This window comes from Gopherus evgoodei, chromosome 4, assembly GCF_007399415.2.
Source record: "Gopherus evgoodei ecotype Sinaloan lineage chromosome 4, rGopEvg1_v1.p, whole genome shotgun sequence".
In the NCBI taxonomy this organism is placed as follows: Eukaryota; Metazoa; Chordata; order Testudines; family Testudinidae; genus Gopherus; species Gopherus evgoodei.
Window position 1 is genome coordinate 48,200,261 of NC_044325.1, and position 25,099 is coordinate 48,225,359.

A 25,099-nucleotide genomic window follows, 5' to 3' on the forward strand; every position below is an offset into this window, starting at 1 on the left:
AGGACTAAATTCTGCTCTCATTTCTGCTGGTGTAAATCCAAATTAGCTCCACTTGGATTACTCCAGATTTACATCTGTGCAATTGAGAACAGACTTTGACCCATTTATCATTAAAATAAAAATGGAGATTTAGTTTTTAAAAATGATTGAAAGGTTTTATGTCATTAAGCTAATATGTACCGTCTTTCAGTTTAACCAATATGTATATTCTATAAGAAAAGTCCTTGAACAAAAAAAATTCTGCTTGGTAATTTTACATTAAAAAACGTGTTAACCTCCCTCCCACCCAAGAAGCAATTATAAATAGCTCAATAAGGATCAACATCAGATACCTTTACTCACCTTGAGTAGCACCTTACTCCATATATAGTCCTACTGACTTCCCATTCACAGAGTAAGGTATTATTCATTGTGAGTAAATGTATCGAGATCTGGCTCTAAACAAAGGAATGCAGATACAGGGGGAAAAGTTTGTCATTAAGTTGCATTTCCACACAAGGAATAATTACTTTGGGCCATATCATCAACTGAAGTCAACAGAGCTTAAAGACCAGCTGAGGATCTGACCTTTTAAGTATAATTTAAAAACACACTCATGCCTCATGAGAGACACAGGAAAGCAGATTCTTATTTCAACTGGGACACCATCTTGGACATTGGATCAGAAAAGGAAGAGAATCAGACTTTTGAAACAAGGGTTTTTTTATCACAGACCTGTTAATGCTTTGGGTTGGAAAATTTGTAGTTCAGGAAGGCTTATCCTCTTTTTGTCTTCCTTTCTTGTACCTTGTTTGTGTTAGCATGTTGCTGATCACAGATGGGCTTCCTAATTCAATGTTTATAGTATCTTGTCTAAGAATTAGTTTAAAAGTTAAAAAACTTTGAAAATCTGACATGTTGCCAAGAAAATATTTTATTAATCATTTTCTCTATTTTTCAATTCTCTCTTTTAGTTTTTTAATAGGAAGTTAGCCTGTAATTAAGACGCCATTGTCTTTAGCATGGAATTAAGGATCTCTGAGCCAGATTCTGACCTGAGCTGCAATGGCATAAATATGGAATAACTCCATTTAAGTCACTAGAGTTTTACCAATGTGAAAATGGACGAATGAGAGCAGAATCAAGCCCTCTCAATTCAACAAAGCACTTAAGAATATGTTTAAATCTCATTGCCTTCAGTGGGCCTTAAGCATGTGCTTAAAATTAAGTGCATGTTCAAATGCTTTTCTGAATAGAGATGGATTTAAGCACATTGTTAAACTGCTGAAGTCCTTTGCTGAATTGGGACCTAAATCAGTGGGCATTTTGCCGAATTCCAAGATCTTTGTTTCTTTAGGGCCAGCTTCGATCTGTGTTTTGTGTGTAGAATTCCTAATGATTCAACTGGCTTTTTATGCAAAGATCAAAGCTAAATACAGCCCTTAGAGTCCATCTGCCTTGCTGATTATTCCTAATCTGTAGTCCTCGTTATGTTTATGAAATTACAAATAGTTACTGTGGAAATATGTTTTTCTGAAAGCTTTCCACAAAGTTTCAAGCTGCTTGTTAGGCCCCGATCCTGCAAAGACCTACACACTGTGAGCAATCCCATTGATGTTAATGAACTACTCAGAGTATGTACCTCCGTGTACTGGTCATAAGGCATGATGATAAGGCATATGTAGCTATTTACTCATTATTTCCTTTACAGTGCCACGGAAATCTGCCTATGGCCATCTGAGTTATAAATAAAAGCTTGAAATTCCCATAACAGGTACTGGATTTTATTGTGCCATTGAAACAATGTCTAATATAGCTAAGAAGAAATAAAGATGATTTAATTAATGCAGTCTTTTAAAGTCTATATCTAGTGAAGTTCTTTTAAGTTATTGCACAAGAATTCTAAAAGTACACAATATATTAATATTCTATTAAGGATATGAAATGTCACACCAATTTTCAAATCTATCTCTTTCATGCATGTGTTCCACACGTGTCTGGAAGCATGTGGAAGACTTACTGGAGTAATATTCAGAACTTTATTTATTGCCCTTGGAAAACAGGTAAGTTTGAAAAGACCAAAATATTAGCTTTTGGGAGGTTAATGTCAGGTAGAAAAATTAAAAGCAACATGATTGGGACAGAATGCTTGCCAGTAGATACAGAAATGCCAAAAGGGAGTTTAACATTATATAAATTTGTATTTGTTGGACCACCACCAGTATACCTACGAGTGAGACTTGTTTATGTACAACAATGTAAACTTTACCAGGAGCCATTTTTACATTCATTAAAGCAGAAATTTTAAGACAGCTTTTTCTGTTCAAAAAGTTACAACGCAACCTTGGGGCTGAAATTGCTGAACACAGGGAAGCCAACAATGACAGTACAGTTTTGTTTCACAGTGGTTTTGTTAACTTAAATTTCACATTAAACTCAAGCTTCTAAATCACTTTCCTCTACAGTTCTTGGTTTTGTTCAGCTATTTTCCACCTGCTTCTCTTTTGTACACTTGGCACGTGTGGTTGTGTCATGACTCTGGGAGATGGGTATGACCTGGGACTAGAGTTATTTGGTCGATTGCCTTTGAGTCCTCTGCTGAAGAAACAAAATGTCTTTCTTAAGATGCTGAAGCCTCCACTGACTGCACAAAACATACCAAAAGAACTGTCTCAACCTCAGCCATCTGAGGCCCTTGCCATCACCAAGCAAGAAACAGAAACGACTTTTTAACATCAGACAAGAAGCAGAAACATACTGTGGAATGGAAACACACATGCTGGCCAAAGCTTATATTTACAAATAGATAGAAAATACAAACACCTTACTGTTTTTGTAACAGGCTGAAATACAGGAAGAATGCGAGAGCCGCATATTGCCTTGATAAACAAACAAACAAAAAGCAATATCTTAACAATAACAGTGGATCACTTAACCTTGTCAATAAAGGATTTGTTCTCTAGAGACAGATCATCAGCAAATAACTTCTGTTTGGCCACTTTTGTTGATTAGAGGCATAGCATATCTTTCCCCATTGATTTCTCTGTATTGATTTTTACACAATCTCAATGACAATTGCACATTTAAAGAGTTCTTGTTGACTTAGAATAAATATGGGTGGTTTTACCAATGAAAGTCCCATGAGCCCTTTGAGGGATGTAAAATCTTCTTTGCTTAACACAGTGCCAGGGCAACAACCCATGGATCAGTTTCTTATGTTTTGGCTAGTTCAATCAAAAAATGTTGTGGGAGGAAGGTTGGGGGGAGAAATCTGTAAATGTCACCAATCCAAAAGATCAGTCTCTGAGCCAGGGAGGGGAGGAAAACGGTTGAGCTGTTCTGGAATGAATTGCATATCAGAGAGCAGAGGCTGTGACAGAGTGACTGCCTTCTCGGGCTGTCTGCATGCCCTTGAATGCCAGCGATGCAGGAATATCACAGTTGTGAGGGGAGAGCGGAGTGCCTCCAGCATGCTGCCAACCATGGCCTGTCACATAACCAGAAGGGGCAGCACTGTATGTCATATAAGGCGACACCTGGGCTGGTGTAGGGTAAGGCGCCATAGTTGATGCTGAGACAAAACCGCTGACAGTTGGAAGACCATTTGGTGCCTGAAAGGGAAAGAGGGGAAAAAAGTTTCTAAAATATAAAGATACATTTTTTTCTGCTTCAGAAAGAATGAACTCCTAATAATCATGAATTTGTACACATGTCTATATAGCCAGGGGGCAGCATACTGGACTGAGAGAATAAGGAGATTTTGGTTCTATACCTACCTGATTCTACCACTGACTTGCTGTGTGACCTTAGACAATTCACTTCAGCTTGCTTTGGGTGAACTCCAGGTCCCATTCAAGTCAATAGCAAAACTTCCATTGAATTTTATGTGGCCAGGATTTCACCCTTTGTGCCTCAATTTTCCCGCCTGGAACATGGGGATAATTATACTTACCCACCTTTGTAAAGTATGTTTAGATGTATAGCTGAAAAGTGATATCTGTGTGAGTAGTAGTATTATTCATGGTGTCTCTTTAAGCCTGCTTCTACATCTTTGGGATCTGCTCTTGCAAATGATCTTTACTCACAACTCCCATGAACTTCAATGGGACTTTTGTGAGCAGAACAATTACAGGGCACTTGCAAGAGCCTTAACATTTTTTCCTAAGCGTTTATATAGGCTGATGGCAGGGGTGCTGGAACAACTTTTATAGTGAGAGTGCCAAAAGCCATTGAACCAAACTGTAAACCATGTGTACGATGGAAATCACTCAAGCCCAGGGGTGTGGCAGCTCCTTTAGTTCCAGCACTTATGGCAGATGGTTAGGATGTCTATTTAAAATAAAAAGGGAGAGACGTTCAGTCTGTCACAGGAGGAATTCACAAGGGAATGCCACCCTTTTTAAATGAAAAACTGGTCAGTGTTTTAATTCACACACTGCGGATCCCTCCTTATCAGAGTACATGCAAAGCAAAGTCATTTATCTTGCTCAGGTTTTGATTCATGTAGTGCTATTTTATGTGTCAGTGTTATTTTTTTCAGGAAGGAAGTTTTCTATTCAAATACAAGGGCACTGCATATAGAGTCCTGATTCAGCAAAGCACATAAGCATGTGTTGTTCTTCAATTCACTGCACTTAGATTTAAGCACAGGCTTAAAGTTAAGCTTCTTTGCAGAATTAGAGCCAAGCTGTGTAACAGAGATGTAAGAAAGGGGGAAAACTTTTGTTTTGGATAAAACTTCACATAATGTTAAAATTTTCTACTTTGCCTATTTTTCTCTTCTCTGGATTTCATCTGGCCAAATTTCAGATTTATATCCACATTTTAGGTCTTTCTAAATCATAAAGGTTTGGTTATGATCTCACATATATATACTTTGCACCAGTGTAACTCCATTAGGATTGATTTTCCTGTCTTTTACACTAATCAAATTCAGGAGTGAATCCACTGAAGTCAAATTAAAGTTTTACAGCAGTAAAACCAGCATGAGAGAGAGGAATCCAGCCTTGTGTATTTAACAGGCATATTAACACAAATTATACAGCTGTGGAAATAACATATTTTTTTTCAAATTTATAAATGTTTAACTGAAACTGAATTTGCCATTTTTTTGCATATCTAAATTTTGATCTGAAATTCAGCCCTTGTTAATGTTCTGGTGTCTCAGGGCTCCCATTCCTGCTCTGGTGTTATAAAAATCTCTTCTGTGCCAGGTTCTTGGGCTTTTCCTAAAGGTAACAGAAAGCACTTTATCATGCCAGAGTGACACAGCCAGGGGAGCCCTTAGCTACATATTATAAAGCTCAGAAACACAAAGATACATAATTTGACTATAAAATGAAGGAAGGAAATTGTGCCTGACATGGATCCAGGGGGAAGAAGAGCTCTGAGAATTGTCCCTCATGGAGTTTCTTCTGAATTCTTCTTATGAGAGTGTGGGGCTTGCCCACCACATGGAAAAACCAGGTCATCCATCCCTCAACACCCATGAAACCACAAAATATGGATATCCTATGCCTCTGCACTGGCTCAGGAACCCAGTGAGCCCCTCACCAGTTCCCAGTCAGTACAGCTCCAAGTGAAGCTGCACTGCTATGGAATGTTGTCCAGGGGGCTTCCTCTGGAAACCTCCCCTTTAAAAGTATGAGTGGCTCTGTGCAGAAGTTATACACCAAAGTCTGTATTACCTTTTCAAGGATTCCCCCCAGATTTTGAAGGGTGATGGGTGTCTCCCACCAATCCCCCACTTTACTCCCCTCCACCCCTCTTCTGCACGAGCCAAGGCAGATTCCCCCCAGTGTGCAGATCTGGGCTCCAATTTTGTGAAGGAGGGAAGACAATAGAATGTTTATCATCTGCTGTACAGAATATCATTCTATAGAATGTTCTCAGAGAATGTCAAACACTGGCTGCTTCTCTTTGTGCCTGTTAAAATACATTGAAAATTCTACTGCATGAGGCATTAGAAAATTCTACTGCAAGAGGTGATTAGAATTCAAAGGTGTCATTCAAAGGTGTGCTCTGATATTTTGTCATTTCCATATTAATGCACTGTTTGATTTACATTGACAATGATTCTTTTCACACCACTCACCCACTATTAAAAATAGTTATGCTTGGTAGCAGTGTAACTTTTGGTCTTCAAGAACCACTGTCTGTTGGGTCCAGTCCTACAGGCTTTACCTAGGCAAAATTGTAATTGAAGTCAGTGAGAATCTTGTCTGGACTGGCACTCCAGAACTGAATACTGTGCATTGTGTGAGGCAAATCTGGCATTGTAAGTAGAAATGGAACCAAATAAAATATGCCACGTGTCATTAAAATAAATTTGTCAGGCATTATTCAAGAATAGGAGACTGCATGTTTTTTGATAAATGCTTAGACCCAAAGGCACAATTATTTCATCTTCTTACATATCTTTACATTGGCCTTCCCTAGCATGATACCATGCCAGTGAATAAAATAAACAACCACAGATTTTAATTTTTGGAAGAGTTCCAGTTTTTTACTGAGTTACACTGCATATTTTACCTGGGTAGTTCATTAACAAAATTTGATTTCAGATTCATTCATTTTTATAAAAGATAAATAATAAAAATATACCCTGATTTTGTAAATGTCAAATTAGGCCTGCATGCCCCCACCCCTTTTCTTAACCCCCCCCCCCGATGATTTGATATGTTTTAATATTACCCAAATACATTGCTTTGGGATTTAAAATGTAATTGCTCTAGTGACTTGTAGTCCAGTATGGAGCCTTTCACCTATTGGTCACCAGTTCAAATCTTTCCTAGGGGTTGATAATGACTGAAAAACTGTTATCACCTGATGACTCTTTGATTAAATGAATTGGCCTCATTTTAGTTCCTAACTAACCAGTCTTTATCTCACAAAACCATCATCACAGTAGGCACTAATTGGCACTCTAACTTGAAGTTTCAGCAAAGAGACCAAGGACCAAACTGTCATGGAAACGGGTCTACCCTCCAAATTAGGTTTGAGGCACATAGGTGGGGCAGTGAGAGGAAGCTTTCATTGATGATGATTCTGATGATTGTATGGGTTAACAGAGAGCTTGAATCTCCATCTGTCAATCTGGCACTTCTTACAAGTACTACATTCACTTACAAAATAAATGGAAGGGATTACATTCCATGACCCTATATGCATTGGACGAATAATTCAACCTATGTATTTCAACAGGAGGAAATGAACACCAAAATCCAAACACATATAATTAGGAGTGGGAGAACCCTATGGTGTTTATGAGTTTGCAAAACCTTTAGAACTTTAAGGACTGAGTTTCATGAAACATTATTAAGTTTCAAAAATATTTTTCTCTTAATTTAAACCATTGTTTTTCATGGGAAATTTAATTTTAAAAACACATAAATGTATTTCTAACTGAATGGAAACCTGTGCTATACAAATAATAAAGAATCTCATTGGAAGGTAATTACTGCTCTGTTTCTAGGAAGACCTGGGGAAAAATTTGCTTTCCAATGTTGCATCTGCCTAGAACTCATGTTTTACAAGAGTGAAATGAAACTAGAACCTCAGCAGTTCTGAGTTATGTTCAAAATATAGAACCCACAATTTGCTAGTGGTGTGTAAATTTAGCAAAACAAGTTCTTTCAGCTGTGCTTGTAAGATTCAGGGCCTGATTCTGCTCTGGCTTCTACCAAATTTACACAGGTCCCGCTCCACTGAGTTACACCTGATTTACATCAGTGTAAATGAAAGGAGAATCAGGTCCATAATTTAAAAATAGTTAGCCACATAGCACTTCAGCTGTTGCAATTCAGAATTTCTCCAGTGAAGTCAATAGAGCTACACTTATTTTTGCCAGCTGAGGATTTGGCCCAATCATTTTATTTGCTATCTACACCTCTACCTCGATATAATACTGTAAAATCTTACTGTGTTATAGGTGAAACCGTGTTATATTGAACTTGCTTTGATCCACCAGAGTGCACAGCCCCCTCCCCCCCAGAGCACTGCTTTACTGTGTTATATCCAAATTTGTGTTATATCAGGTGGTGTTATATCAAGGTAGCGGTGTATATTTGAGATTACATTGGGGCCAATGACTGATAATAATCTTTGGAACAAGTAGTTTACATTGGCCATCTGGTCACTTAGGGTATGTCTACGTTGCAACTAAAAACTCGTGGCTCGCCCATGTCAGCTGACTTGGGCTCACAGGATTCAGACTACGGGCCTGTTTAATTAACAATGTGGGACAGTCCCAGAGCTTGGACTCCAGCCTGAGTTGAACATCTACACTGCAATTAAACAGCCCCTTACTTAGCCCAAGCTCTGTGAGCCTAAATTGGCTGGCCTGGGCTAGCTGCAGATGTCTAATTGCAATGTAGACATATCCTTAAGAATCAGCCCTATTCCTATGAATTCAATGACAAAACTCCATTAACTTCGGTAAGGCAGGGTTGGCCTCTAGCTTGTGTTTTCTGAGGAGACAAGGAACAAACTCCTCAGACAATCTCTCCTATTTACCTCACGGTCTCCACCATTTCCATTTAATGGTTTTCATTTTTTCCAATCTTGGCCTGTAGAAACCATATGGGCCAAATTCTGCTCTGAGTTACCCCAGTGTAAATCCAGAGTTCCATCAGTGAATGATTCCTATCACTTTGACTTGATTTAATCCTTATCCCTTCTCCCCTTACCCCCTTGTTGTCTGTTACACATATGTTTTATGGGTGCCTGCTTTATTGCCTGATCCTGCAAAACCTTCCTCATTGAATTCTATAATTGTAAGCTTTTTAGAGCAGGAACTGTGTCTATTTAAAATTTATGAAAAATACCATGCAAAGTTATGGCAGTACATTCATGTCTGTTACTGTAAATCATAATATTCTGGATGGACAATGTAAGTGGTTATTATTTTGATAGAGTTGCCTCCATTATTCTGTCTCATCAACCCATTGTTCTGGTGCTTGCTGTGATATTCCATTAGGCTAAGGTGTTTTTGGAGCTTTCATTCTGAAGAGGTGTTTTAAACATCTATGAAAAACAAATTGTAACTTCCTTGAGAAACAACATTTTTCATGGGCAAACAGTGCCTTCCTCAACTACCCAGTTTATCAACACTAATGAGCTTGATCCAGTAATCTTGCTTCAAACCAAATTTCCCCACTGGAATCAGTTGGAGTTTTGCCTGTGTCAGGTCAATAGGAATGGACCTCTGGTAAACAGTTGCTAGCTCTCAACCATAATATCAGTGTGGATGTAATGCCTCTCTTTGGAGCAGCAAGCTTCACGTCTTAACATTATCCTCCAGTGCAGAGCCATTGCCCAAAAGCAAACTAAACAGACTATCAAAGTTTTCACACTAGTGTTACTAAGAGCAGCGGTTAGCCTTTAGAATGGATTGTTGCCAGCAGCCTTAATTATAGACACGCTGCCGTAACTCCACAAATAAGACATTTTCTCACTGCTCATTTTTCAAAATGAAAAGCTGGAGCAATTTCTGCAAACTGGAAATGTGCATCCAATGTGCTGAAAACACATTTGCAAAGTAGCTGCTGAACAAGTAAATTTTTCCACAGCAAAGGAAAACTACAGCAGAGAGCACAGCTGCATATCTAGTCTTTCGATAGTAGGAGTAAATCACCTTAAATGCCGGGAATATGTTTAACGTACTTCGTGATGTACCTATAACTAGTCAGAGAGGTTACAGGAATATGACTAGAAGCAATCAAAAGTAAACTGTAAATATAAAGGAAGCAAACATGCTAAATCATTCCCTTTAATTGGATGGTAAATATGATTTATAAATCAAGCAAACATATCAATCCCCAAGGGACGGGTAACCAAATCTTTCAAGTAAAACATCATCAGCAGGTACGTAATGGAAATCTCTTTTAGGAAAGTGGATTGCCTAAAGATGCAATTAATACACATACATTTCTTCTAACCTTTTAAAATAAATAACATAAAATAATATTTTGGTTATGATTGTAGTTAATAGAATTAGGGCTAAATTCTGCAGTCATTACTAAGGCCTTTGGCATCAGTGGGAAAAATTACATGATCCTACAAATGCTCATGAATGTTCCACTGATGTTAATGGGGATACTCATGTGAGTCAGAATTACTTGCAGGAGTAAGAGTTTACAGAGCTGAGCTCTAGGGAAGGACTGCAGTACTTGGCCTTTTTATGGCAAAACTATTCATAAAAGAATGTTTCTGAGAAATAATTTTGACCACAAGTTGTGTCCAGATATAGCTTTGTATAGCCAGATATGCATGAGTAGTCTAGTTAGAGTGAATTCTGCAACCCCGTATTTGCTGAGTTTTCATTACTATGCTTGATCCAAAAATGTATGCGTATTTTATAATGTACTGTATCCAGCATACTGGAAATAGTTACCTTTACTAGACATGCTCCTGTTTCCAATTGAAGTCAAAGGCAAATGCTCATTAATTTCACTGGGAGCAGGATAAGATTTATTTTTAAAACTGAGGAAGGAAATTTTCGTTAAACAACTTCAATGTTCAAAAGGAAATTTCAACCTGAATAGAATGTGGATTATCTAGTAGGAGGTAGAACACTGTCTTCAAATATATTACCTCAATTTCAGCATAGTAAATATATTAGAGTGCAATACATTTGAAATTATATTATTTAAAAATTCTAACAGTATAAGTGTGGTAGCTTTATACTTGGTTTATTGCTCAGGGGAAATGTAATTGCACTGATTTCCAAATTATCTGGCTGTGAAAACTGAAGAGAGTTCTTCGGGAGCTGGGATCTAGTTGGTTTACTCTTTATATATAAATGACATGGAGCAGAGTTAACAATCCTACATTAGAATTGAACATGATTATTCAGATGAATAAAATTATGCACATGATTAAATGTTTGCAAGATCAGGGTCCAAATATTTAATTAACTAGCTGTCCACAAACCGTGGATCTCTCTGAAGTGAGGTCATTTTTTTCACATAACTTTACTGTCAGTTTAGGTTCATGGTAACTAGAATTCAATATGCAGTGTTTTGTAATGAAACTCCAAGAGACATTCACGCTACTTCATTATAAAACGTAGTCCACTCTCTTCATAATGGGCAGGTTCTACCCTCTATATTTAATGCACTTTTGTATTAACTTACAGTTGTTTCCCTTTTTTCATAGACAGCTCCAGCTGCACCAAATAACACACCAAGTTGGATCAGCCTAATTGAATTTTGTAACTACAGTTGTAACATTCATCAAGACATAGCTTAATTATGTTTGGTTATCAAATTCCAAACCTGGGTTTCTTTAGGGGAGCAAAAAACTGTTCTCAGAAACAGGAATAATAAATTTGATTTGCCCACCAACAACAACCCCCTCCCAAAGGTTCCAGAGGCACTGCACAACATCACCAAAACAAAATAGAACAGAAATAAAAGTGAACACACCTTCTTTAGAAGCCAAACACATCAAAACCAGACTCAAGGAGTCCATGACAACAACAGTGTGGTAAAAGAGAAATAACACATATGAGACCCAATAATGGTCATATAAACAAAACAAAACTTATTTTTTGGAGGCGAAAGAAAGGGGATTTAATATTGTCAGGGTGTTTTGTTTTGTTTTTTTCTAGAGAGAAAATATGGATTTCATAGTGGAGTGGATTTCACACGTATAGTCCACCACAGCTAAGGTCAATCATAGAAATGTATGACTGGAAGGGACCTCAATTGCTCATTGAGTCCAGTCCTGTGCACTGAGGCACGACAAAGTAATATTTAGACCTGTGTTTAATCTGTTCAGAAGAACTTCCAGAGACAGAGATTCCACAACCTCCCTAGATAATTTGTTCCACTGCTTAACTACCCTTACAGTTAGGAAGCTTTTTCCTAATGTCTAACCTAAATCTCCCTTGCTGCAATCTAAGCCCATTACTTCTTGTCCTGTCCTCTGTGGTTAAGGAGAACAATTTATTTTCCTCCTCTTTATAACAACCTTTTCCATACTGGAAGACTGTTATCATGTTACCCCTCTGTTTTCTCTTTTCTGGAATAATCAAACCCCATTTTTGTTCAACTTTTCACTGTAGGTCATGTTTTTTTAGATCTTTAATCATTTTTGTTGCCCTCCTCTGGACTTTCTCCAATTTGTCCATGTTTCCTGAAGTGTGGTGCCCAGAAATGGACACAATACTCCAACTGAAGCCTTATCAGTGCTGAGTAGAATGAATGAATTACTTTTCATGTCTTTCTTCGAACACTCCTGCTAATACATCCCAGAATATTTGGTTTTTTTGCAACAGTATTACATTGTTGACTCATATTTAGTTTGTGATCCACTATAACCCTCAGATCCTTTTCTCCAGTACACCTTCCTAGACAGTCATTTGTATTTGTGCAATTGATTATTCCTCTCCTTGCATTTGTCCTTATTGAATTTCAGCCTATTTATTTCAGACCATTTCTCCAGTTTGTCAAGATCATTTTGAATTCTAATTTTCTGTCCTCAATCATATGCTAACATAAGACATGGCAGTGGCATTCTTAAAAGACAGGTGACATATGAGCACTGTACATTCGTGCCAGTGTGCATTTTCAGTTCAAAATCTGATTTATAGAACATGATACAATATAAGTGGAGGTCATTCTCCTTTGAAACTATGGTGAGTGCTCTACTAATACCTAAGATGGATCTAGTAAACCCCCTTTGATGCAAAGTTATATAAAATTTTCTAAATAAATTCTATATGCTTTAAGTTTAATACTCCAGCCTCAACTATGGAACTGCAACTGGCACCTCCATAAAATCTATATAATATATGGTAAGGAACTAATGTTTTGCTTGTCTACATTGATAGATAAGAGGGTATTGTTCTCACAAGTTCTGTAGAAAATATCTACCTAATATAGTATATTTAACAATATAATCAGACCATGCTGGAGTCAGCAGGATGGAGAAAATAAGGGAGTAGGAGCTACCTCAAGACTTTCTAGCTCACAGAGAAAGCTACTAATAGCGCTAGTAATTTGCCCTCCCAGTGGAGACCCGTCACCCAAAGCCAGCAATCCTATTGTCCATCAAGGCTCCAAGCTCGCGGGAGCAATTATCAGGTGCTGGCAAACTGATGAAGTTGACATCAGAGCCCATTGCCTGTGACTGGGAATACAGGCAATCCCCATTGGCTACCCAATTGCCATGGCAGCCATAAAGCACCAGGTATAGATTCCTGTCTCCATTCTCTTGCACTCCAAACACAGCAAGGCTTATGGGATGGGTTTCTAACAAATTCCCATCTTTCTGAGAATCTGGTCCTGATGAGGATCCCTCAACACTCAAGCTCCTCATTCCTTCAGAATAGGTGCCATGATCTTGACTACCGTGACTGAGTTCCCAGACAGTGATGTCCAGGCAATAGGTAGCTGGCACACAGGAGCCAACCTGGGCACCAACCATTCACTCACCTCTCTGACTTTCTTTATTAGTTTCATCCCGGTGGAGTGCCCTGAAGCCATGTGGATTGTTGGGCAGGGCACTGTGTTTTGGGCGTGGAAGCGGGTGGCCAGTAAGAGGCAGGTCTCACGAATAGGATTCGAATGGGGTGCGATCCAGATCACCTGGGAAGGAATCAGGTGTATGTAGTGGGATCAGCTCATGCCGCTCATCCACAACATGCAATGACATGGATGCCTAGACCTCATCATCCACCTTGGTGACAATGTCCTGATGGTGTGAACCAGTGTAGAGCAATTAATCAGAGTACAGCAGGACTGGTGAGTCCCCAGGCCAGACTGTTCTGGTCTAAATTCCTCCCTTTTCAGGTGTAGTAGACAACATAATCCCTTCAGCTAACTGGGTAATTAGGAATTTTACTTGGCACCTTGGCAGGGAAGCCAATGGGAACATGTTCTTAGTGCCCAGAACACTTGATGCCTGGAGAAAGTGCATTTCTAGGATATTAGCAGGGACTTGTTTATCCCTGGACCTTCACTTATGAATCCAACTGTTCAGAGTCTGATTAGGAGTGGAGGATGCCAGCTAACTAATTTGCTAGTGGCATTTTGTGGCAAGTAAGTCTTGTAAGAGGGTTAGATAATAGACCAAAACATTTAGGGCTAAATATTCAGCTCACTCTTACTAGGGTCACCATTTTCTGTGAGTGCAAATAATTGTGGATGAAAATAATTAGTGGTGCTGTGCCTACTGCACCCACAATACATTGTCCATTGTAACCAAAGAGTAGGATCTTAAATATTTACATGGCCTAAACTGTTGGTGCAAATAATTATGGGTGCAGAATTGCATCTGCAGTTATTTGCCCTCTATTGCCCTAAAATGGAGGCCTGGATATGAGAGTCTCTCCCCATGATATAAGAGGTTGGAGTTCATGACCTCCTAATCTCGGTGCAATTGGGAGGAAGGAACAGTAACTCCTGAAAATTCCAAAAGGGAATGTTCATTAGCTGATAAACGGTTGGGTGTAGAAGTGAATGCTCAATAGCTGCTAAAAGGTTTGGCTGTGAGTGAGTGAAGCTCTCAGGATGAGAGCACGGCTTCTTACATATTAGCATGCATAAGCTCTAGCCATGAATAGTGTCTCCGATTTGCTAGAGTGGGGCCTCATTCAGGGCCTGATCCAAAGCTCATTTAAGTTAGTGGGAGTCTTTTCGCTAACTCCAGTGGGTTTTGAATCAGATCTTAGAACAGAATTAACTTGCAGAATACCTGTCCTTAGACACTAGTTCTTAATGTTGGCCTGTTAAGAAAGTAGCAGCCATTCTAGTCAAATGTGCATGTCTTCTTCCTGCAATATCCACGACAATAAATTCTGAGAAAAATATTGTGATAATATTTGCCTAACATTCCACTAATTAAATGTACACATAACCCAAATCATTGCATTAATTATAGACATGCAAATACGAACTTCAGTACTATTCAATTTGTGCTTCCATAAAATTAGTCTATTCAATTCCTAGTCCTTTGAACACTGCAGTTTACAAACTGTTTATACTTATAAAACATCTTCATTTCAAATGCAATGTACAAATGGAATTCTATTTATTTTAGCTCCACAAGGATTTCAATCAGTTTCCCTAAAAGCAACTGTGTATGCAAGCGGCTTAACTCTGAAATCACTTTTCTTTAAATGCATGGTATATTCATTTTTTTCATATCAATGTTCACAGACAGTAATTATTCTCACAAGTACTCCCAACACTTAATAAAGTATGTTTTCAGGCATATATGTGGTTGTGTTGCTGAGTTTGAAGATGTGAAGCATTTGTGAACCAAAACTGTCACGTTCCCTGAAAAATCTAATTTCCGCTTCAGGTTCCTCTTTACTCAGACTGCGCTGTCTGCAACGTGGCTTTGCTTACAGAAGTGTGTAAAATGATGCACTGGGAAAATATAATGCAATTGCTTGCATACAATTTAAGACTGGAGGTGTCCGTTAATTAAAAATCAATAGGAACATTACAAGACATCTCTCTGATTTCCTAGGGAACTTTTGATGCAAAATCAGAATGTGCTAGCCAAAGTTTTCAAGCTGTCGAAGCTCAAATATAGGACAAAGTTTGGCCCTCCAGAGACACAAGAAAATTATTAATGTGGGGAGATTAAAATGTTGTACATGTGAAAGGTAGATTTTGTGTCAAGTGCATGTGACAGCATATTGCAAAGACAAAAAATCTGGAGATTTTTGACACGATTCTTTAGTCCTTACTCAGGCAAAATTCACATTGATGTGCGGCAAGTGTGGAATGAAGGGCAGTATGCAAAGGAGTCTCTGCACCACCTGCATGCTGCAAAGGGGGCACTGCCTGTGCACCCAAAAGACTGATACAGGAGTCAGTGAAAGAGTTGCCTGCATGATTGGGCCAATTAAAATGACTGTGTTGCTTATACAAGGTTGGAACAAGTAAATATAGCAGGACTGTATTAAAAAAACCTTATTTAGGGCTCAATTCTGCCACCCTTTCTCACGTGGAGTGACTTTCTGTTGGGCTACTTGTGTGTGAAGAAGCACTCCACATGAGTAAGGGTAGCCGAATCAGACTGAGGCATCTGTGTGCAGCATTCCCCCCAGTGCATGTGGTGGAAAGCAGAACCACCTGTGTCTTGCACATTGTTGGTGCATAACAAATTATAAATAATGATAATCAGCAATAGCTGTATTCTCATCTCCCACTAAACCCTGTTCCAAGTGCAGTGTGGCACATTCTCCGCACCCTTGTTCTGCAATTAGAACTCTCATTAGAGGCACAGAGCCTGATTCCTCACTGTTTTACTCTAGTTTTAGGCCAAGGAAGCGCTACTGACTTTAGTTATGTTGGCATAAAACGAGCACAGGGTTAAATCTACTATTTTAGACCAATCACTTCTGTTCTATGGATGAAATTCCACATTCATCCCCCTCTGGATAGAGCTTCAGTAAACAAGATTTGTGCAGGGAACCCGTTGGAATGGCATTCACCCAGTAGCCCACGGGCAGTGCACGTATTTCATTGTAGTCTCTGTGTAGTATTGATACTGGCTGAAACTTCTTACTCCATTGATACTAGATACTCTTACCCTGGATCCACACAAGTTCAGACCCAAGGATCTCTCCTCCTTCCTATGCCAGTCTACCAGGCAGTTCCCCCTTTGCAGCGGGTGTGGAGACATCTCACAGTCTTGCTGTCTGATTTAACTGCCTCAGAATGTTTACCACAGACGCACCGTGCTAGGGTGAATTTCAACCCAAATGAACAAACTGATAAGAAAATTGCCTGTGCATTGAGCATTCAATCTGAAATCCATTTTGTACCTTGTTGAAAAGTTCTATTCAAACCATGAATCTTGCCAAAACTGCAAAAAATTTCACATTCTTCTTGGGCATTTATTTCCTTTTGAGAATATTCTGGGTCATAGAAGTAGTCAATTTATGAATTAAGACAGTTATATACATTTTAATTAATATTATAGAAAACAAGCAAGAACACTATACTGTAAGTAGCCCAGAATATAAATTAGAGCTTCCCTGAGCCAGATTTAATCTACAAATACTATTCTGGAAACAAAGATGTTTTTAAAAGTACTCAGCAGCACTTTTTATTTTATTTTATTTTATTTTTGAACATGCACAGCTCTGAAAATGACATTTTCCACAACTGATAACTATTTTTTGGCCGTTTTATCTTGTGGACAATATATATGTGGTAAGTGAACACAAAATTACTAATAGTGTAGCATTTGCCCCCATTTTTTTCCTACATTTTACAAGTAATTTTTGTAGTCAACTTTCTAGGTTGTATGTAATGTTTAAATAATATTAGTGTTGCCACAAGAACATTTATATAAATATAAAATGCATATATATTGAAAGGATGAGATGTAAAATACAATTTCCTACGCTCGTGTGGAAAACAATTGTAAAGTTCAATTTATGTTACACTGTTCTTTAGCTCATCTGTTCAGGTGACTGAAAACCTATGAGATGCAGCAGTTTACAAGGTAAGGGTCTAATCCTGCAAATACTTCTGTGGATTTATTTACATGATAAACTTACCCATGTGCGTAAGTCTTTGAAAGATCGGGGGCCTAAGCAATTATATAGAGGACTGTTCTTAAAAGGACAATGGCAAGGTATTTTTTGCTAACTTGTTTGCATATGCACTATTTATTTTAATAAAACTAGAAGCCTGGAAATTAAATTAATTCATTAAAGTTTTTTTCATTAATTGCAACTCTTAGTTGGGCTGCTAGCATTATTTTTAATTGGGAAAAATAAGCTAGTTTTACATAGTCAGGAGTGTTGGAACCATTTTTATATTGAGGGTGCTGATGATGGAAACCACTGAAATCATTTATTTGGTGCTTGTTGTTACCATGTCAAGCCAGGGACTGCAGCAGCACCCTTAGTTCCAGCACCACTGTACACAGTGTTAGCAAACATAATAAAAAGGTTGCTCACGTTTGGGGCCTACCCCATTTTCCATTACATCTATACAGCTATGTTTTCAGAAGTGTTCATTCGTTTTGTGAGCACTGTATTTCAGGTGCCCAACTCTAGACACCTTGTGCTTGATTTTCAACAGGGCAGGGGACTTTCAGCTCTGAAAATCAAGCAAAAAGTGATATCCAAAAATTAAGCCATACAAATTTACTGAACACTTCTGAAAATGCTGCCCTCCAACAATAACACAGTTTGAATACAGGACATGAATTTCCCAAAACAAAGTAGAACCACCCTCTGAATGAATGTCAGACTCTGCATAGAGAGCAGAATTAACATGTTATGGGAAATATGCTATGGTTTTGAAATGTATTTTTACTGTGTATAAAAAATGTTGTTAAAAATGTGCTACACAAGTCAGTCATATTTAAGTCTGTTACATCTTATCCCTGGGGGCATGATTTGATCCCTTATCAGCAAATGTAAAAGTTAGGCAACTGTTTCTAATATTGTTCAGTAAGAAAAATCATAGGAATTTAATAGACTATTTAGGAATAAAATTGCTTAACAATATAAAAAAGCAAAGTATATACCCTGTTTCCAAGCTATTCGATCACCTGCTGAATATGGTGTGAATTTTCAATGTGTTTAAATGCATATTGGGAATGATTCTTTTTAAAGCAGTGAGCCTGAATTTTAATCAAGCTACCCTCAAAATACCTGGGGTCAGAAATCAAGCTCTGTTCTCTAAGTAAATTCACTTAGTGAACATCCAAATATGAGGTGTATTTCTAGATGCACAGTAGGAAATTGGCCTCTGTCGCTGTTGCTGTCTGTGCAGTGACAGTATGGAAGTTCAGGTAACTGACTTAAGCATCTCCCCCAAACCAGCTCACACCTCCCAACAGCTGGTAAAGCCGTTGGTGGCTATATAAATGCCCACAAGCTGATCTGGCTATTCCCAGGTTCCCTGGGGCCTGCCTGTGGGTAGCTTTCTCACGTTCCCAACAAGCTTTGGGACGGCTATTTCTTTTTGATTTCTTGCAAGGCCAAGTCCCTGCTGGAGTGCCCCGGGTACAAGCAGGCTCCCACGCTGTGGGGGCTGCAGTGGAGAGGGGCAAAGGGAGCGGCTTGGTGGGGGCGGGGATTGCCGTGAATACAGAGCGGGGCTGGAGAACTCCCCGTGCCCTGCTTGAAGCGAGCTCGGCCTGTTCGCTGGGTGGCAAAGCGGGAGCGGTGCGCAGAAGAGAGCGGGGACCTTTGTGCCAAAGGCAGGAGGAGGTCTGGTTCTTTTCGGTAAAGGGCCCGTAAGCACTGCCGGGGGCCCGCGGCGGTCCCCCAGCTGCTCAGGACTGGCGGGCAGGAGAGGGAAGCAGCTGGAGGCCGGCTTAACACCATCCCCGAGATCACCCCGGAGCTCAGAAGGGCGCCCGGGATTTCCGCGCTCTCGGGCCCGATCCTGCGCCCGGGGGAGATTTCCATGGGGCTTCGCTGGAACCAGGATCGGGCCCTAGGCCAGCTGGGTATTTAAGCCCGGCACCTAGGAGGAGCATCATGAAGCTCTGCCAGCTGCGTGAACGGGCCCTTCTCCGGGGCTCCCTGTGGGGGAGGCAGAGTCCGCAGCGCCCGTGCAGTTTATTCCCCTGCGCACCTCCATTTGAGCGGGCCTTGGATTTGAGATTAAATTGGAAGAGTGCAAACGCCTGAGCACCTTGTTCATTATTATCATTTATTACTGCAGCGATCGGCTTCTCCCGACAGAGCCTAGCCTGTGCCACATACAGCGCGACACCGCCTGGGCCCCGCTCCCCTGGGAAGCCCGCACGTGTAAGGAGGCGGCTTGGGAAGCAGCGCGACTCCAGTCCAGGCTCTGTCAGCTGGGTTACAGTTTGTTTGTGGAGGAGAAGGGGGTCCTTCTTCCTGTACAGATCGTTATAATTGCTCTTTACCGGGCTTTTTATGCACCTTTAAACAAAGCAGCGGCTAACATGGCAGGGTACAAAGGAGGGCTGGTCCCAAAACCCAGCCAGGCCTGGGCACGGCCCCGTACAGAGCATAGCTGTGAATAAGCAGAGAGCAGCACGGGGCTGGGATCTGGGACTTGAGGCTGTAGCCAGGCTGAGGCCAGAAGCCTATGGAGAGTTTGGGCCCGTCCGCAGCCAGCCATTAGAAATCCAGCCGGGGAACCTTCCTGCAGCCAGAAAGAAGGAAAGCTCCCCCAACAGTGCAGCCCTGCCCCCTGAGGTTAGCAAGCGCGGTCTCTCTTTACCTGGCTGTACTTGGCCTCCTGCTCCAGGGAGCTCTTCTCGAGTCCGTTCACAGCATGCTGGGCTGAAGGGGGGAAGCTATTTCTGCTCAGGCTGCTCCATTCTTCCACTTTGGGGCTGTGGTAGGGCGAGCTGTCACTCACTGTTGGGAGACACCGGCACGGCTCGTTAGAGATTTCGAAAATGAGCTGGGAAGTGCCAAGGCAGTGTGCTTGTGGCAAGCATTGCTATGTGTGATTACACTGAGGCTGTGCCTTCCCCCTCACCACCAACACACACACACCAGACAACTCTCTCAAACTTTACCTGTGACCCAAACCCTAGTAAAACTGAGGCCAGAACTCCCCCTCATAGGTACTGGGGGGCTGCAGCACCCCCTTACGTGAAGTGGTGTCCATCATAGACAGGGTTTATATTTTGGTACAATGGCTCTCAGCACCCCCACTACAAAAACTGTTCCAGCGCCCCTACTCCAGCTCCTAGCAGGACTGGCTCAGCTGAGTGACAAATCCTCCCTATTGCTATCCACGCAATCAAGAAAAGTAACCGATGACGCCTGAATGACACCACCGGACACCTATTTATAATATTTACAACAGCTTGATTTCCTTCTTCTCCCAGAATAAAAACCTGTGGAGAAAATGGAGCTCCATGTATGCTGGTCTCCTGTTTTATGACGTTAAACCTCAAAGACATTTTAATAGCATTTCAATTTCTGTACTAAAATAGACTGTACTCATCTTCCTCAAACGGCCAGAAACTGAGTTACTGGTTTCGGTAATTTGAAGGAGACTTCTGGTGCTCGTTTAGAAAACTGAGTAAATCCCTATAAAATTTTATTTTAAAAATACTTGATGTATAAATTATATATCATGTGGGTAATTTACATATCTTTTTACTTACATCTTATCGCTGTACGTGTAAATTGCTGTGTGTGTACACACCTCTATGTGTGCACACCCCCACCCTGCCACCTCACTCTCTAGAAAATCGGTTGGGTTTCTCTTTGGAGGTAGGGGTTGAAGACTGACGAACAGGAGAGACAAAGGGAATGGAAGACAATAGGAGAAAAGATCAAATCATAAGTTAGAGGAGCTAAACTTTCAAAGTTTCCTTTCCGTATTTAATCGAAATACAAAGAAACTCACACAGTATATATCGATTAGCACAAGCCCCAGGGTTGTTTCGAATCATTCATCATCGCCTTTCCTTGACACCAGGTAATTTAGAGGAGAACATTGCGTAAGAATAACTATGTGCTTGACATAATTATTTCCAAGGTAGATTTAACGGAACAATGTAACTTTTTTTTTTTCAAAGGGAAAAGATAGCTGTGTTGTTCGCAACTCTGGCACTGCAGAATTATGAACACACACACGCCAGTAAAAAACGTTTAAAATCATTGATTTTAAACGCATATGATTCTGCTAGGGACTCGCGGGGCTGTAACATTTACACGCAACGAAAATTGTTCGGCATGAACCGGAGTACTGAGGCGAGAATGGTTTCTCCTAAACCACCTCGCCCCCGAGCTGTGAAGTGTGCTTGCTGGGAGCCCGAGCCTGTTCCCGCTGAAATCAAAAGCAACCCCTTTGATTGATTTGAGTGGGAGCAGGATCGAGCTCTCGCGTTAAACTGTTTCTGTTCAGAAGCTACCTCTCTAACCTCCTTGCAAGGGAAAATGCAGTCCATGGCATAAGCCTGAAGTTGTCTTAAGAACCTGAGCTCTCTCTGCGAGCCCCCTTTTCTGCTGATCTCACACTTTTCAATGAATAGGGGCTTCCTTTAAATGTCAGCAAGGTCAATTTATCCTACAAATCAAGCGCAAACAACCCTCGTATGCAGTTTCTGCTGTTCAGCAGCCCAAACCTTGGCTTGGGGGAGAGGAGAATGTATATTGTAGTAAATCTTGTAAATCCCCAAGTCTTGAGATAGAAGAGGAAAGAAATCTAAATATTCAATGCGACCTTAAGAGGCCCTGTTGCCAATATGATGTTAATAAAGGAGGAATTCATTAAAACCCTCTCAATTTCTAATTTAATTTTCCCTGTTTAATGTTCATTTCAGACATTCCACCCACCGTGGAATGAACATACCCTAGCATGTATATTTTCTAAATCCAGCTCCACACGCACATACGTTTGGTTTGATTTTTGTTTTGTTTTTGTTTATGGGGGTTATATTTTGAATCTAACATGGGGAGGGGCTGCCCTGGCTTGTAAAAACTTTCTAATGCCAATGCATTTGGATGTTTGTTATACTGATATCTTGTGTAGTTGAAAACATGCAATGAGAAAATAGAAAGCTAAACTCCAGTTCCAAGATTAGGACCCAGAGTGAGCTACAGCCCAAAGTTATTTGTAAAATATGCTCTTTTCATCACATGTAATATTTGTTACTTGACAAAAACTAAACTTGGAAGTGTGTTTTGCTGCAAATGGCAGAGACTTGTTCAGCGAGAAGCTACCGTTTCTAGCCAAAACAAAAGAAAGGGCGTAGAAGAAAAGAGGTCGCTTGGAAAGGGACAAATACAAGTGAAGTATCAGTGGTTTCGTTTTTCTGGACCACCACTTCGGAGGAAAACAAAGTCAAACATAAGAATGAAAGCAATTAGGTGACATTTGAACTTCCTGTCTGAGCAAATTTGGCCTGATTGCGAAAACTAGGGAAACTGAATTTCTCTGTAATTTCAAGATGCTTTCACTTACGAATGCCTGATTTGGTAACAAATATACGTAATACACAGAAGGCATGCGAGATCATTATATCATTAATGACTGAAAAGGAAGACATAGATGAGATATATGATACAGAAAAAGAGTTATTGTGGATGTGCCATATTTTTTAGCCCACGCTGTCTGTTCTTCAGCTAAATGATCTTTGCTAGAGTCATTTGCCATTGCATTATGTGTTATAAGTCCAAAAAGCATAAGCCCATAGAAAATGTAGTAAGATGAGGCCTTGAAACATAAACCCTTAACGTTTTTATTATGTTCCTGATCTTTAGTGCGTGCTGGAGAAAATAGCTCTGTAGTTTACAAACTATGGAGATAAAGAAATGAAACTATCACTAAACTTTGAAAGAATTGGAGATTTCCTGCTTTGAAACAGAAAAGTCTGAATATTCTACGAAAACTGCTCAGAAATTAGGCGTTAAGGGAACCCTCTTTTGCTATCAACATAGTGTTCCTATGTGAGCAAGAAGTGTCTTCTTGGCTCTTCTCTTACCTTGGTCTGTTATGGACCTGATCCCCAGGATATCCGTGACCGAATGGGAAGAAGGCCAGGTCCTAGGCATAGCCATGGTGCTGGGGATTGCGGGCACTCCCGGCGGGGTCGGCACTTTGGCTCCTGTAGCAGTGATGGGGCTGGGGTAGGAGTATATGTGGTTGTAAGGCAGCGCAGGCTGTGGAGCGGGTTGATGCTGTTTGTAAGATTCGTAGTGACCCTGCTGGGAGAGATTTCCAATTTTGTTCCGGAGGATCCGGCTGATGGAGCTGACGGAAGGCACATTGTACTTGTCACACACGCCATCTGCCAGCAGTCGGTCTCGGATCTCCCAAGCAAAGATGCCCGGATCTCTTTGTTTGTAGGTCCGGATATGTTTCACCACCGTGGGGGTGGTGACCCGAGGCTTGCTGCCTCCGATCGCCCCTGGTAGGATGGAGCCAGTCTCATTGTAGCGCGCCAGGATTTTGCTCACACAGCCATGGGAAACCCGCAGTTGTCGGCTGATGTCACAGGGTCTGATGCCCAGTTGGGCCAATTCCACAATCCGGAGCCGGATGGCGTTAGGCAAGGGTCTCCCATTCACAAATACCCCTCCGAGCTGGTTCACTTCCCCAAAGGCAGGTTCTGCAAGCAAACACACACACACAAACACATTTGACACGGCAAACGGTTCACGGGGGTGTTTGAACCCACCCAACTATTAATCATCAAAACGCAGATGTCACCGGTTAGAGGGAACGCACCATAGTCACTTCATTTACAATGGGTTTAATCTAATGCGGCTGAAATTTAAAAAAACAAAAACGTGGCAACATTTTCAAAGCTCGTTGATTTGTGCCATTAAAAATAGTCCAGAATGTACATTCCAGAGGTGAAAAGTGAGATCACACAAGCAGACAAGTCTCTTTATTTCCCCCCAAAAGAGAGGGGAAAGCCAGCGAAATTGGTGGACTGAATTCTGCAAAAACGTGAGAGGTGAGGGAAACTGAAAGTAGTAATTAAAGAAAAAGATCAATTCTAGTGCTGTTTGCTCCTGTTCATGCTTCTTTGTTAGCAACACCACTAGCCCCACATTGCGAAGCAAACGTGTTAATTTTTAAACTGCTGTGCTGTCGATGTCAGCAACAATACACAATGTGCCACAGAGGCTCAAATCATCCGTTAGGCTCCAATCCTCCAGTACTCTCATAATAACATTAATAATAAACCAACCAGTCATTAGCTTGCTCCATTCTGTGCTGCTGACCCTTAACATGTTCCTACAACTTGTAGGAACACGAACAAAGTCAATAAGCAAATTGCGGCGGCACATGATCTCACACTGGTGCTCTCTCTTTTGACAGCCCTTGAACCCTCCTGCAGCTTCCAGCCACTTACCCATTGCGCTGAGCAGGACACCAATGAGACTAAGCTTGCAAAAGGGAATTTAACAACAGATTCAGTCTCCCGGCCTCCTGCAATCCCGGCTGGAAAAGTCCACGGGCCCCTCTGATTTCCACTCTAGGAGATAGCAAGAACGTAAGGAAAAAGGCTAAAAGGAAGTCTGTTTCCCGATGAAAGAGACTTGAGTTCTGCATTTCAATCTCACAGCAACGTGGGCTGGGCTGGGCTGGGCTGGGCGTCTCAGTCTATCAGTCACCAGAGGCACTCCCCTCCCGGAGGGCGGACTCAAGGTAAAGAGGCCTTCCAATTGGTGCTCGATGATGAT

At 40.7% G+C, this 25,099-nt stretch overlaps 1 protein-coding gene across 1 annotated transcript; it reads right to left on the bottom strand.

Moving 5' to 3' along the window:
• Window positions 1-3,184: 3,184 nt before the first annotated feature.
• Window positions 3,185-24,812, bottom strand: PAX9 (paired box 9). The gene is made up of 4 exons (XM_030562291.1): window positions 24,769-24,812; window positions 23,389-24,015; window positions 20,163-20,302; window positions 3,185-3,590 (listed from the first exon to the last, which is right to left on the bottom strand). The coding sequence occupies exons 1-4, from the start codon at window positions 24,770-24,772 to the stop codon at window positions 3,336-3,338; spliced, it is 1,026 nt and encodes a 341-aa protein (XP_030418151.1). The 5' UTR covers window positions 24,773-24,812; the 3' UTR covers window positions 3,185-3,335.
• Between the last annotated feature and the right edge of the window lie 287 nt (window positions 24,813-25,099).

Excerpts from the sequence above, each read along its gene's own strand:
- PAX9 (XM_030562291.1), bottom strand. Across the intron at positions 20,303-23,388 it reads CAGGTCCATAACAGACCAAG|TGAGTGACAGCTCGCCCTAC; the intron begins GTAAGAGAAGAG and ends GTCTCCCAACAG. Across the intron at positions 3,591-20,162 it reads AGGAGGCCAAGTACAGCCAG|GCACCAAATGGTCTTCCAAC; the intron begins GTAAAGAGAGAC and ends TTTCCCTTTCAG.